The 14,965-nt window shown below is 44.5% G+C and overlaps 1 protein-coding gene across 3 annotated transcripts in view; it reads left to right on the top strand.

Moving 5' to 3' along the window:
- IL1RAP (interleukin 1 receptor accessory protein) overlaps nucleotides 1–3,145 on the top strand; it is a 49,120-nt gene extending 45,975 nt beyond the window's left edge. For all 3 annotated transcript variants that reach the window (XM_031505632.3, XM_085587801.1, XM_085587800.1), the window contains exon 11: nucleotides 556–3,145. In XM_031505632.3, the coding sequence (XP_031361492.3) occupies nucleotides 556–1,265 (710 nt within the window). In that variant the 3' untranslated portion in view covers nucleotides 1,266–3,145. The remainder of the gene's footprint in view (nucleotides 1–555) is intronic.
- Nucleotides 3,146–14,965: the final 11,820 nt, after the last annotated feature.

Here is a 14,965-nt window from a genome sequence, read left to right as displayed (position 1 = left end):
CAACTTGCAATTAATCCCAAGAAATGCTTTGAAGGACATAATTTCCACCTCCCATGATGCTCAGGGGAATTGGTGGAGGGGTTTAAGGATGACATTTTTGCTTTCTAAATGTGGAGGTTTAAAGATGAGAGAGCATGACAGTGTGGAGGTGGGTCAGCCCCTGCAGTCTGAGCTGGGGCAGGATGACAGGATTGCTTTGATGCTCTAATGCAGAGAATTGCTCAAGCTGTGGGCAGTTGGTTCCCAAACAAGACCCACCCTTTATCAAATGCCTGCACTTCTCTGGGCATGAGTGATGCTGTGCAGAAGTCAAGAGTACAATCATGGCATATCCTGTCTTCTCATTTACCACCTCAGCCTTCTCAAAAACCCCCTGCACAGCAAAAATGCTGCCAGCAGGAGTGTGGGCAAGTTGAAAGTCACAGAGCTTGTGCCAGGTTTCCCTCTGTGGGAAGAGGGATCTGTGCAGGTGTGCCACCGAACAGCTTCCTTAGCTTTTCTCTCCCCATTCCCTTCTCTTTGTGCATCCCAATTCCTCTACCCCTGTACTCTTAGATACCACCGAAGCCGTGTTCGACTTCATCCAGAGGAGCCGCAGGATGATCGTGGTCCTGAGTCCCGATTACCTGACAGAGAAGAGCATCAGCCTTCTGGAGTTCAAGCTGGGCATCATGTGCCAGAACGCCATAGCCACCAAGCTCATCGTGGTGGAGTACAGGCCGCTGCAGTGCACCCACCCCAGCATCCTCCAGCTGAAGGAATCCGTCTCCTTCGTCACCTGGAAGGGGGAGAAGTCCAAGCGCTCCGGCTCGCAGTTCTGGAAGGCGCTGCGGCTGGCCCTGCCGCTGCGCAGCCTGAGCGCCAGCGCCGGCTGGAACGAGAGCTGCTCCTCGCAGTCCGACATCAGCCTGGACCCCGTCCAGAGGAGAAGGAGCCGCTTGAAAGGGCAGCCCGACCCCCGGGGTGCCACTCCCGTGACTCTCACGCCGGGCCGGACGGGCTCGGCCTCCGCGTCGAAGGCCAAGCGGCGAGCCAGGCAGCTCCTGGCGTGCCGCTGCTGCGGGCCGCGGTGCGCGGGCGGCGGGCACGCGCCGCGGGCCGAGCCCCGCTGGGACGGGCAGCGCTGCCCGCCGGGCGCGGGCAGGGCCCCGCCGCAGGCGCCGCAGGGCAGGGCGCGGGCCGAGCCCCCGCCGGCGCAGGGCCCCGCGCTCGCCCTCTGCCATTACAGTGACCTGTCCAACAACAACGACTTCTACGTGCTCTGACCCGCGGGCCGGAGACAGAAACTCGCCGCGGCCTCAGGATATTTTGCCACGCGCGGGCCGGCGCGGTGCGTTGTGTCAGCGCCGTGCCCCATGGAGGACTGCAGCAATAGCTCTGCTGCTGACCTGAGCCAGGGAGCTGGGCCATGCACGGAGCAGCGGCCGGGGCTTCCCGCCCGGCTGCTTCGCCAGAATTTAAATTACAAAGTGGAGCTGAACATGTGTTTCTCTGGCGTTGCTTTTCCACACCGTGGCTGTGTTTGCAGCAGGGCTGCTGCTGGGGTCGGGTGCTGGAGGCAGGTCCCAGCTGGGGCCTGGGAGGGAGGGAGCAGGGAGAAGCCATCCTGCTGGTAGTAACCTCTGGACAAAGGGGAGCAAGCCTGCATTTTGCAAAGGCTAAAACTTTGCTGATGAGGGTAATGGGAGCCCCTGCCACCGAGTTATCCACTGTGGTCTATAAGAACTTGCTCAACAGCTTCAAGACAAGCCCTTTCTCTATAAATAAAATTGATTTCTTTAACCTGCTGTTGTAAAAAGTTCCACAGGAACTGGTAAATGCTGCGTGTTCACCAGGCTATGCCTGGAGATATGTTTTGCCCAAGCTGGCTGAGGTCCCTCCTGTTCCCTGAGCTTTCCATGGGCTCCTGGTCTTGGTCCCTATCTCTGCTTCACCATATGAGGAATTTGTTCTGTCAGTTGAGTGGCCTTCCATGCAGCAGGAAAGAAAACCATTACAGGGAATATGATTAAAAAAAAAATCTCTGAGTAGCTAATGAGCCCAGGGGTAGGAGCAAGACCTCAAATGCTCACAGAGAACCTCCAGCGCTGAATCTGAGGGGTCAAAACTCAACCACACTTCATTAAATAACCAAAAAAGCCTTTGAACAGTTTCCCTGGGGCTGCTGTTTCTTCAGCCTGTTGAGCTGGCTGTCAGCAGTGTTTCCCATTCTTCTCGTGCACTGAAAACTTCATTTGCCTCATTCCACATTGTGTAAAGACTTCTCTCCCCACTAAGGAAGAGTGCTAATCCCGGCAGTCAGTTGCTTGCCTTCAGCTGATGCTTTGGCATGACAGACCTGCTAATACACTGCATTTGTTTTCTTTCCATAAGACCAAAAAAGGTCCCCTTGACCACTCTAGTCAGTCCAGTAATTGTGTATCAGATTGACAAGCAATTATTTTTCTTCTGCCTTGAAAATATGATCTGAGCCCTTGGGGTACAAGGTCTGGTGGCCCCAGGACCCCTATCTGATAGCCTCAGGTGAACTTGCTGGAGCTGTGAGGAAGGACGAGGCCGTATCTCACCCATTTTAATAGTGCTGAAATCCAGTTATAATTCATATATCACTTTCCTTCCCTCAGCAGACCCTCTTCCTCAGTATTGCCCTGACTTTTTTTGACCCTTTCCTTCTGAGATCAAGCACAGCTGACTGTTCTCCTGTTAGAAGCCTCTGTGAGCTGAATCCTAAAAGCTTCCTGCAACTGAAACAGCTTCCTGAAAGACTGAGAAATAGAAACCAAAAAACCTGGTGCTGAGTCAATCAAAATAAAATAAGGGCAACAAACCTTACAAACTCATAGGAGTTAAAAATTCAGACTCTGGAGAAGTTTCCAGGCGTGGATTTCTCCTTAATTTCCATCAGAAACATTGTAAATTACTCAGAAAAGCTTTGTCTATATGTGGCTATTCTCAGTGATCAAAGGAGAAGCAGGAATTAGATATTTGGAAAGCAAGCTGACACATTGCAGGATGTGTTGTAAGACGTAATCAAAATGCCATGACATTACTCCAGTTGCTTACAATTAAATGTGGGATGGTACTGTCAGTAAGTCTTAGTCTGCTGAAAAGTGCAGCAAAATATAAATAATTTGTAATCAATCAGCCTCCAGAGTCAACATATTTGTTATTTGTTGGCATTTAAACAGCTTTTATTTACAGACTTCACCCTTATTTGAATGTGGTATTGTCTTGGTTGACGACAACAATGCATAGATAGAGGAAACAACAGCTGGAGCTCCTCACAGATGCATAAAATGGCCAAATGCAGGCTTTTGGGGCAAACTGTCATCTCTTCATGAAAAACAAACTAGTAATGACCATTGCTTTTCCTGATGCTTCAACAGAGACAGTGCAATTTTCCCCACTTCTTTTCTGACTCATCAAATGGATTCAGGGTCTTGTTTGCTCTCGTAACAAATAGTGAGACATGGTGGATTTACAGTGTGTGCAGAGATCCTGCCTCCCAAGGCCAAGATCCCAGAGGCCAAAGGCATCCCTCATGTTGGAGGGATGTCTGAGCAAGGATATGGGAGGAAGCCCTAGAACCAATTTCCATTGAGTTTGTCTCTCATGCTAAGGAAAGTGTTAGAAATACCCTATATCCCATCTCAATGTCCTACTTTAGGACCAGAACAAACTCATTGCAGATTTGAATTCTACTCTCTGAAAATCTGTTAAAATCTGTTCATGTCCCATCTGACACCTACTGGTGCAGATGGACTGTAGTCACTGCTCTCTTCTCTGGTACACGTGCATTTGCCAGTTGAATAAAAAATGTAGTAATTTCCAAAGTTAACTGGCAGCACAGTATTACAACTTCCTTCACCCCACATGGTTCTTTCAAAAGAACAGTTCAGCAGGAGCAGGGTTAGTACATATGTAGAATTTCTGCTATATGTTAATATAAAAACATTAATACAAAGTTGAATATCCTACCTATGGCATGCAATAGTAGAATGCTACCAGGTGATGACGTGCAGAGCCATTTGTACAGTATTTCCACTGCTACCTAGAGGTTTTTAAACTGTGGAAGGCTGGTGCTGTCAGGAAGACAATGAACATGGGTAACTAAACAGTTAGGGGACACAGACAAGCCACCAGGTCCACCTCAACATCAACCTGTCTTCACTTTAGTGACTGCAAAGTTCTGGTGCCTAGGAGGTCTCTCCCTAGCAAGTGCCACTGGACATGCAAATAATGGGCTGCTTCTCACATTTGAAATGCCAGATGAATCACTAACCTGCAAGAACTAAAAGAAACTCTCTTTCTAACATCAAACAGATTTTTATTCTCATCTGTTACACTAGATGCTGATCTCAGAGCATCTGATCTAAGTGTATTTATAGCAGACATTTTCCCAAACAATGACAAGATTGTGAAGGAACCAACAGATGCCAGAAATAGGGAAAAAAATGCTTCCAACCTTTAATCCTTGCTCCACATTTATATTTTATCTTCCACAGTTGCTTCACCACCAATATCTATGAAGGGCAGCACCACCTCTAGGACAGTGTTTGCCCTGTGTGACACACCCAGCCTAGGAGTATAACCAGAGCCATGTCAAGCAGGGGAGGGCAGAACATATCAGGGTCTATAGGGGGATCTATGTGCTCCCTGCTCACCACACAGGCATTTGGCCTCACCTGGCATCCAAAGAAATGTGGTGCTGTTCTGGAAATGCACAAGTTAAAACATTATGGACCGAGCAGAAAGCAACATGAATGACCCTGCAGTGCCTGCCCAAATCCAGGTGAAAGAGGTGCCAGAGTTTGACTGCTGTTCACATGGATGTTCACACTGGATACCATCACTGGTCATGCTGGGAAAAGGCTGTGGCTCTTAAATGGCATCATAAACGTACTATGCAGGCTCCTTTTGCAAAGATGTTAATGACAAATAGAGATGCTGCAGATTATGTTTACAGAAGGTTTACAGAATAGGTTTACAGAAGAATATGACTTGAATTCTTTGTAGCACCAGACACAGTAATGACCAGACATGAGGGGACACAGCATTTCCACTGATGTGCCTGTAATCAGGCTAATGATTTGTACTTCACTAAAATGTATCTGCCACAAACTCATTTGGCTTGAAAACACCGACAAGTTTTCCAAATCATCAGTATTTGTTCAAGTGAATATTCAGCCTCAGTCTTAATATTGTGCCTGATTGTTGTGTAACCCGGGTTTTGCTTCCAGATGGGGTGATGGTTCTACTCCTTTGCTGCAGCAAAGAGACTTTTCAGGTATTTTTCTGTTTGTGGGAGTACTTGCATTCTCTTGCTAAATCACCTGACAATCATTATCCACGAAAGGATTGTTTTCCAAAAGGTTTTTTTCTTCCTTTTCTTTGGCCTCAGGTGAACTAGGTGGCAGAAATTAGGAGAAATAGGTGGCAGAGTGTCTCTCCTGTTGCCTGGGCTGAACCAGGAAGGGAAGTCCCTGACCTGCAGATACTCACTGCTTCCCACTGACACTCTTCTTCATCCCACTGCATCTCAGTGGGAAACTGGACTTGATTGCTTGTCATGTCCAACACCTTTCCCAAGGAAGTTCTATGGCTGAGGTGTCTCTGGGCATTCCACTGGCATGATCTTAGATGAATTTTTTGTTACAGTGCACTGTGCCTGCCTGGGGCCAGTTCATCAGGCAAGGCAGATCACGTTGCATGCTTGGTGAAGCGGGAAATAGCGATGACAGGCAATCCTTGTTCCATCTGCTGTGGTTATTAGCAAATGATGTTTTATTTATCTCCAGATCAGCCATGAAGACACTGAGCCACTGACTCCCGTGAGAAACTTGTTCAATAATGAATTTTTACTTTCTGAGATCTATAGGTTAATGGATGAAGACCCAAAAGCCTGCTATTAATGTGTGCAGGGTGATGCTTACAAAACATTACCACATCTAAGTACCCACAGTTACCAGCCAAGTTGGAAGTACTATTGATGGAAAAAGATCATTTGGGAATATCTGATCCCATTGAGCCATTTTCACTGGCTACTGCTGATTACAGTGACACCTTGAAATTCCACATATAGGCAGTTCCATATTGATCAGTCTGGGAATGAGCCTGCAGTGCACTAGATATAATCACAAAGAACTTGAGTTTTCCATTCATTGCAAATCCCATTTCTTTGATTTTATTTTTTTCCTGCTCTTCTGTCCTCAAGCAGAACAAAATCAGCACAAGACCATATCAAAATTTTCCATGAAAATGGAAAACGTGATTGCCATTTAAAATTATATTTTATTTAACATAAATACATTTTGAAAAGTTTTTAAACAAAGCTCAAAATGTGCTATACTGAGAGCATCAAAATCAGTCTGGTATTTCACTGCTGTTTTGCTTACACATGCTTTGTCAAGACTAGTGCCTTTTAAAACATTTCAACTTAAATGAAAACAGCATTTTCCTTTGGAAAGCAGATTTCATTATAAACAAATCAGATCTGCATTGATTATAAATGCCCTTTTCTGCATATTGGCCCAACATTCTCAGTTTTCAGTATTTGCAGTTTCCCAGTCTGCTAAGATTTACTAAAGATTTAGGTCAGTGCTGCCGTGAGCTCCCTAACCAGCCCTCTAGCAATTGAAAAGCCTCAAACTATATTCTTACAGCTTGCTGGAAAAAATCAACATGTTTGCATATCAGATTGTATCAGCTCCTCAAATCACACTCATGTTTGTGTATCAGGTCCAAGAACTTGGCTGTGAATAATACCTTACTAGCTCTCTCCTCTGTACACTGCCAACACAAATGGGGATGTCTGTGCAGACAGCAATCCATGCCTTCTGCTTTGCTCACACTCTTTCTATGAACACTGTTGCCACTGAAAGAAAATTCTGCTCCATTCATGCTTACATTTTAATTGCATGCTCCCTTCTGGAGGCAAGCAAGAGTAACATCTATCATTATGTTTCACATCTCTGCCTCGAAAGCATCTGCTCCATTTGGGGATGCAGGAGAGAGCAGCTGCTGGCTCCCATTCAGTGTCAGCCTCCCTGGTACATGTTCATTTACCTGCATTTAACATCAGTGTTTCAACCCACTTACTATCCATTTCAGATCTGCATACATGAAGAAAACCCACCCCAAATCAGCCAACAAATATTTGGTGTTTCCCCCTGATACCCACATCTGTTTTACCAGGTTTCATCCACTCCAGAAGCACAATACTGTCAGAGTCCTACCTGACCCAAACAATAGTTTTGGCTCATTTGGCACCAAGTTGGACCTGAATAAAGAAAAGTGAGTATTTCAGGGGTATGTTCATATGTAGCTACTACCCAGCTCATGAAATTACCATCAGACCCCCTGCTAGGCTGCTCTGTTAGTGCTGAATCCCAGTTTTCTGCTGTCTTGGCTTGGTGCTCCTTGTTCCCTTGAGGGCTTCAAGGCTACAGTTTAATAAATGCCCACAGTGTCATCAGGATCCATTCATATCACTAATTTTAAGCATTTATTATTGCTTTTTGTGGGGGTTAAATAAGAAGACTTAAGTGACTGGGCTAAGTTAACCTTTTCCTTGGAGACACCCTGTTTCTTTTTGTTGTTATCAGTGAGCCAGACCTCTCCCACATGCTGCCTCTCACTCCTGCCAAGCTCTTACACGCAGACATAATTGGGAAGATGCCCAGAACTCACTCCAAACTTAATGCTTTGCTGAGTCCAGCTCAGCTGCTTGCAATTCTTCTTACATGAATTTTATGCCAAGGGGGTATCCAAGGTCACCACTTTGTAAAACTAGATCAAGACGATTTAGCTTCCCATCTCATTTTCTAACCTAGTTACCCCTCTGTCTTACCTGTCCTAGTCTGAAGCTTCCTGGTAACCATTACCATGCACACAAGCAGCATCCAAGTATTTCCAGCTGCTCTGCACACCACCCTGACTATTAGAGAGAGGCAGACTTAGCAGGTGCTTGGGGCTCTCCATCTGCCTGCACTCCATCCCAACCTGCTTGCTTGCATTCTCTCACTAATTCTCTGAAGTACAGCAGCTTATCTCCTGCCCTTACACCCCCCTGCTCCATCAGTAGCCAGATAATTCAATCTCCAGCATGTTCTTACTCTCCATCCTCCATGGCTAAGGAAGAGTGTGCCAGGTGCTATGTGGATGTCAGGGAATTCCTTCTCTAAGGGACTTTACTCTTATTTTGTGCAATCCCAGCTGTCTGACAGCAAACTTCCTCGAGGTACGCTAAATTTGTTCACTTTGGCCCTGCTTCCAGTGCAGAGGTCAACACAACAGATGCTTTGGAGCACTGAGTTCATCAGCCAGCCTGGCCCACGTCTGTGTGCAGACGTGTCTGCCAGTTACCACAAAATGCTGGAGCAGCCAGATCAGAGCAGCCTGCAGGGTGTCACCTCCTGTCACCGGCTGTTTCAGCTGGGCCAGTGGCTTATATTTAGTCTCTAGTAGGTGGTCTTATGAAAGGATATGGGACAAGGAAAGATGTGGCAGAGAAAGTAGATCACATCATTCCAGTTTAAAAATTGTATTCATCCTGGAACTTCCAGTTGTACTTTTATACTTTTATTTATGATAGGGTTATTTTTTTCTTATTTCTTTCTTTTTCCTCTTTTATTTTTTTCCTTTTTTGGAAATACAGTACTTGGCAGGCAAATAGCAGCTCTCCATTATATTACTACAAAGTGAAACTGTCACCACTCATTTAATAGACTAAAGGCAACCTTTATTATTCTCTGTTTAGTCAATGCTTTTACAGAAACACTGGAATAAGGAGAGAATTGCCCAAAAGCAAGCTCTAGGACTATTGTCAAGAATTCCTGACTGCCTGGCTGCCACCTTAGCAGCATTCCCCATTGTCACCTTTATCACTAAATTGGACCTACTTCATTATTTGATTTTTTGTTGCTTTCCTCTCAGATTGGCATTTGGCCCTTTTTTCAAAATACCTTGTGCTGCAACCTCTGTCCTGTTATAACTAGGGAAAGTTTGAAGCTCTTGCTACCTCTCATTCCTGTCTGCACAAGCAGAGCAGACTGGATTAATATTAGATTAGTTACATGAATATTTTCCTTCATTTTTTAAAGCTAGAAGGCACCAAATAATTAAGTAACATTGCTAGCAGGTGGAAAGGAAAAATCTTTGCAACAAGTCCCACCTGTAACAACTTCTTTACTTCCTCGAGCATCTCTCTTGAGGTCACCCCATTAAATAATCAGTCAACATTTATTAATCACATCAGCTGTGTCTGATGAATACAGCTAGACAAGCTAACCCTCACAGAAAGATATGAGAACTGGGGCTGGATTGAGACACATTGAGAAGGTCACCAGAGATCATTTCTCCTACAGATAACTATGGTAAAGTATGACTTATTACCTCCCTTGATAAAAGATTCTGAAAGGTGGATATCTGAGTGCTTCCTGATACCTTAGTCTAGGTAATGCCCCTGGTTACATGCAGGCTTCATAACAGAGGAAGAAATTTTTGCAGCCATTAAGCTCAATTTGCTCAGTTGAAATGCGAATTCTGTCTTGTCTCTGTGGAAAAACTGAAGGGAAATGTGCTGGTGCTTCCCTGCCAATTTCAGAACAGGCTCCTTTGAGTTTCAGGGATGCAAAGTCCCAGGAGCTGCAGAGTGCACTAGACAGGATTGCTCACTCACATATCCTCATGTCCTATTGCATGCCAAGTGTATATTTTAACTGGAGAGCTTAACAGCCTTCAGTGTTCTTGCTCCCTCTCCATGTTTCTGTGAAGTTAACCCTATTTATGAAGATCCCCTTCACTAGCAGTTGCAATACACAGGCTATGGTGGACAATCACAGTCTGCATCAATCCAGACCATTTTGTTTCCTCTCTTGATCCCCTCCTCCCAGCTTTTTACTACTCCTTCTCTCCTGATCTGTTTGATGTTGAAGAGACATACAGAGAATCTCGCCTGGCACCGTGTTTATGACTTGCTCTGCACAGAAATAGTCAGAAAATCAGTAATTCTAAAGACATGGGATCTGTACCAGCGAGCACCTTCCCCACTGTGCCACCAGCCATAGCCAGTAGGGGCTGTTTTGCACATTGCCAGTGTATCACATTTTTCTGAAGTGCCTCTGGGGTGGGGAGAAAATGTGAATAAGTTACTTTGTCCTGTTCTTCATTTTCAGGCATCTTTGGACTCCTAGTGTAAGGACTAATGTATGAGAGTAAAGGGTTCATTTTGTTTTTCTCTTGTCACTGGGGTCTTCTAGCAGCTGTGCTTCCCTGTTAACCCTTGCTATGTGTGCACTCATCTGTAGAGATTAGTGGTGTTTTCTACAGCTGGAGTCAGACAGGGCCCTTCAGGTGCAGAACAAAAGGCAGGTTATGTCCACAGGGAATAGAACCAGCAGTTCCCTCTGCTCTAAGCACATCAGAAAGCTCAGGAGATGCCTTGGAAGGGGCCCTTCAGATAGGGTGGCAGCTCAGGGCTTGCCTGGGGCTAGTCCTGCTCAGAGCATTTGTGCTGGCATCCACCTCCTGTGTGCACTGGGCTCATTGATATTTGTGCCACAGCCCAGCAAGCCTTGCCACTCTGATAAGGCAGCTCTCTGGAGACATCTTGCTTGCTCTGGACACTCCTGGGAGGAGGCGTCAGCTCCGGCCGCGTTATCGTGCGCATCGGGAGCGCTGTGATATTTGCTCTGTGCTCCTGATGGGAGCCCTGCTAGCTCCCCCCCCCCACCTCCTTCACACACAGATACACACACTTCAAGCTGTCCAGTGTATTTCAAGAGAGCAGAAAGTATTTGCTAAAAATATTTATGCAGAAGTTATTTCTGGCCTGGCCCACATCAACCCTGTGGCAGCCGTTACACAACGCGGCACAAAGGAGCCCTTATCTGCAGGAGCACACAGCCAGTTTTGCAGCCCACAAGTCACCAAGAAGCAATTCCAGTGGCTTTTCAATCAAATCAGGAACTTGAGGCCTGGATGTTCAATTTAGATGTCAAGTCTTGTCAAGCAGGCTCTGCCAAGCTGCTGTCTCATGCTTCCCAGTTTGAAGGGGACTCTGGTAGAGGGGATCAGAAAATGCTGCACCATGTCAAGGAATGGCAGCTTTTTCTCAAAACGCTGGAGGTGGGCAAAGCAGATCTCTTTAGATGAAATTTGGTTCAAGATTAGAATTCTTTTCTCTCTCTGCTTGCTGTAGAAAGCATCTCAATAGGCTATAGAAGGGAAAAGAGACTCACCCCTTGGCTGACACTGGGCACATACCCACAAGGCTGGGTACAGAATGTAGTTCACAAATGCACTCAACTGCTAGAGCAAGAATTTAGCCAAAGTTTTGGTTAAAAACCTAATAAAGGTATGGGGAGTTTACAAACCCCTTAATTTAAAAAAAGAATTACTCAAAAATTCAGTGCAAACGAGACCCAGCCTTTTGTTCTGGACTTCACAGAGTTTTGTTTTGGGACTACATTTATGATCTGCAATGGCCTTCTGGGTGCTGATCTATAAAGGTCTGTACTAAAATTCCCAGTGTCATCTGTTATGGTGGGGACATGAGCTTTTGCAGGTAAGAAAGCAGGAGATGCTCTTGATATAATGAAACTGGTGGGACAAAAATGTACCAGAGGAATGACAGAAATATCAGCACTTCCTTGCCCAGCTGCTTGGTGCTGTGAGTTAGAAGTGATTACAGCCCAATTACTCAGTTAACATATGAAAGGAAAAATAATTGAAAACCAGGATCTCCAATTAGGATCACATTACAAACATTGGTCCCCTCTTCTCCATCAGGTCACTAAGGTTCTCAAGGGATTCAGGTTGATTTGACATGCTTGTTTTCATCAAACCCCTGCTGCCAGGTCCTTATGGTTTCATTATCCATTCAGTACAAGTGATGGGATGCTCTGTAACTACTCTCATGTCCTGGATCTTGGAAAGGCTAATCCCAGAGCCTCTCTTTGCCCTCTCATGAAGTACTTTGCTTGCCCTTTACCATTCCTTTGAGACCTCTGATGCTGTCTTTGCCTCCTCAAATCAAATCACTAATGGTTCAGAGTTTTAATTAAGCAATTTCATTCAATAAGCACAACAGGGGGAATTACAGCAACCCTTGCCAGTTTGAAGACATGGAGTTTTTTAAAGTCTGGATATTTCTTGAAATCATTCTTTCACTGTGCTCCTTCAAAGTAGCCTATTCTGTTATACAATTTGGCCTGCTGGAATTTACTTGTTTGTGGAAAATAGAACAGGATTAATTTTGAGTTCTTCAGTTTTAATATGCTTTTTTTCCAATGTTTGCTCTTTTCCCCCACAAGCAGTAAGTCAGTAGCATCTTTTGTCACAGCCTGTTCCTCATTCCCTTGCACCCCCAACTCCCTCCTTTTGGATCACCAAGCCAAAATGTTGCCTTCTCAGGACTCTCATAAAAAAAAAAAAAAAAAAGGGACACAAAGAAACTTTCAGAGTCAGAGAATCAGATGGGATGTACATGGTGATAACACCTGTCTACTCTTGGGGAAAAACTTCATGGGACTGCAAGACTTTATCAGCTGCACCTGTGACTTGGGTACAGGTGGACAACTCTGAAGAGAGTTTGTGCTCTCTTATGCATTTACTAATTTTAGGGTAGTTAGATCAGCCTTGAGTAGATTTCAGCAGTGTGAGTAAACTTGTCTGTCTGTGTTACCTGGGTTCCCCAGGCTGAGGGGAATGCCATCCTTGGAGTTCCCCCAAGGAACCTCAGTGCTTCTTCAGCTGTGTCCAAGTCTATCCTGGGGCTCTGCAGAGCTGGAACTGCCTGGTAATACCCATGGCTTTGCCACAAAGGACACATCTCTACAAGAAATGGTCATGAAAGTGGCTCACTTAGGTACAAATATGAGAACTCAGAGAATAAATACTTCTGATTAACCCATTCTGTTGATTCCAGACACTCCTGAGCTGGTCTGCAGGATAGCTGTCACTGTTCTGAAAAGACCTACACATTCTTTTTCTGATGCTCTTTCTACCTCTTGGAGATGTCAAGAAGAGCTAAACAGTCTGATCCATGAAAATCAAATTATTCCATTCTAGTTTTTCAGGTCTAAATCAGTTATGAGCTACTAAGATCAGCAGCAAACTAACATGCAGTAACAAACTCTGTGCCAGAGTCTATCAAGTATCTGCTGCTGTGGTTTTCCTTCCTCTGATGCACTTGGTTATTATCAGAATCAAGATCTTGAAGGCTTGGTTATAGAGTAGTCACACCTATGTCTCTAAAGGGTCAAAACCCAGAAAGTAGTTTTTAAAAGCCTCAAAATCACTATTTCAGGCTATCAGCATTTTCCAGCTGTTCTGAAAGAATGCCTCCTTTGGAAGGACTGTCTGCATTCGTGTTTAGTCTGCTGGGATGGTAAAGCCAAGCCTGGATAGACACCTGCACGTGCTGCAGATGATGGGGAATGCAGGTAAACAATCTGCCCATGCGAGAACAGCCCATGTGCCACAGACACTTTTTGGGGGTGTTGGTTTTAGAGCTGGTTTCCAACTAACCTGAAAGAGCTGCTGAAGGTGCAGCACCACTCTGCAGGCCATCTGGTGGCTGCTGGGGAAGGAGCTCTCTGCAGGATCACTGGATTCAGACAACAGCCCATCTTTTGGGATGTGGGCCTTGCAAGTAATGGTTATTCTTGGAGGAATAAAGTTAAAAATCAGGTAAGACCACTCTTAATCATCTACTAGCATGAATCAAGCCACCAAATCCATGTCAGACCCAGCATAGACATGGGTCAGCAGAGTTTGGGTAGCTGTAGCTTAGAAAACCTGTCAGAAAACCATTTGTGAAAATGATTTGGGTGTAGAAAAACAAATAAAGCAGCATCCTTAAAAAACTACAGATGCTAATGGGAAGCTCTGGTTATCCAGTATGAACGTGGAGCTGACAGATTGGCAGTGGTTTCAAATATGATTACAGACTTTGTGTGAGTCTCAGTTTCTTTTAAGTCCTGCAATATGTCTGAGCATTATCATAACCCAAGCCTAATATTTTTCCTCTGCTAACAGCATCCCAGCTGATGACACAGCTTTGCAAAAAATCCTATTTAGGACTGAGTTCTTAGGCACAACTGTAGTTATTGTAATAGTCTAATGAAGTATGTCTAGAAATCAGTGACTGAGCAAGTCATCTAATGCAGCCTCTCCTCTTTCATTCACAGATTAGCTGGGGTGGACTTTGTCTTTTATTTTGTTCTTGTTCTGGTTTGTGTGTTTGGTTTTTCCCCTCACTCTAGTCAGTGGTGTCTGAGAATGGTTCCAGCCTGCCTGAAATATTCCTATAAATAAACCTTTGCATAAAAGCTCAAGGCTATTTCTGGGCTTAAGTTTTCTGTTAAAATTAATTTATGTTCCCCAGGCTTTTTTTATTAAGTGAGCATTAGAACACAAAATGTCTCTCCTGTCTTAGTATTTGCAAAAAAACTAATATCAAAGCATCTTGACTGAATTTGAGTTTCTGTAAAAGAGTTTATATATGAATACACAGGAAAAGTGTTTTTCAATCACATGATAATAATCCTATTTGTGGTCACAGAAACTGGCTGAATGAGAGTCTCCAAATGGAAGTTAGATTTCTTGTAATTTCTATGATACTAAGGAATTCAACTCCATTTGCATTTCTGGATTATTTTTCATTGTAGCAAGTCTCTCTAATTTAGCAAAGACAGGCAAGCATCTTCAAAACTGAAAATATAAGAATTTATTCTTAAGTTTAAAGGAAAAGTTTTCTCTACAGTGTTTTTCAAGAGTTTGCTTTTCATATAGCACAGCAATTGCAAAAATCTAGATATCTATTCTAATCCCTCTCTTCCCTTGCTACTCTTTAAACAAAGATAAGTGTTGTTATTTTTTCAAAAAAGAGCTCTTTTAATAGCCACACAGACTGTATCTTGCAAAGTCTATGGCCTCACAGATCACAAAATATGAGCTCATG

This window comes from Lonchura striata, chromosome 9 (assembly GCF_050655825.1).
Source record: "Lonchura striata isolate lonStrDom1 chromosome 9, ASM5065582v1, whole genome shotgun sequence".
NCBI lineage: Eukaryota > Metazoa > Chordata > Aves > Passeriformes > Estrildidae > Lonchura > Lonchura striata.
This window is presented reverse-complemented; position numbering and strand designations above follow the sequence as displayed.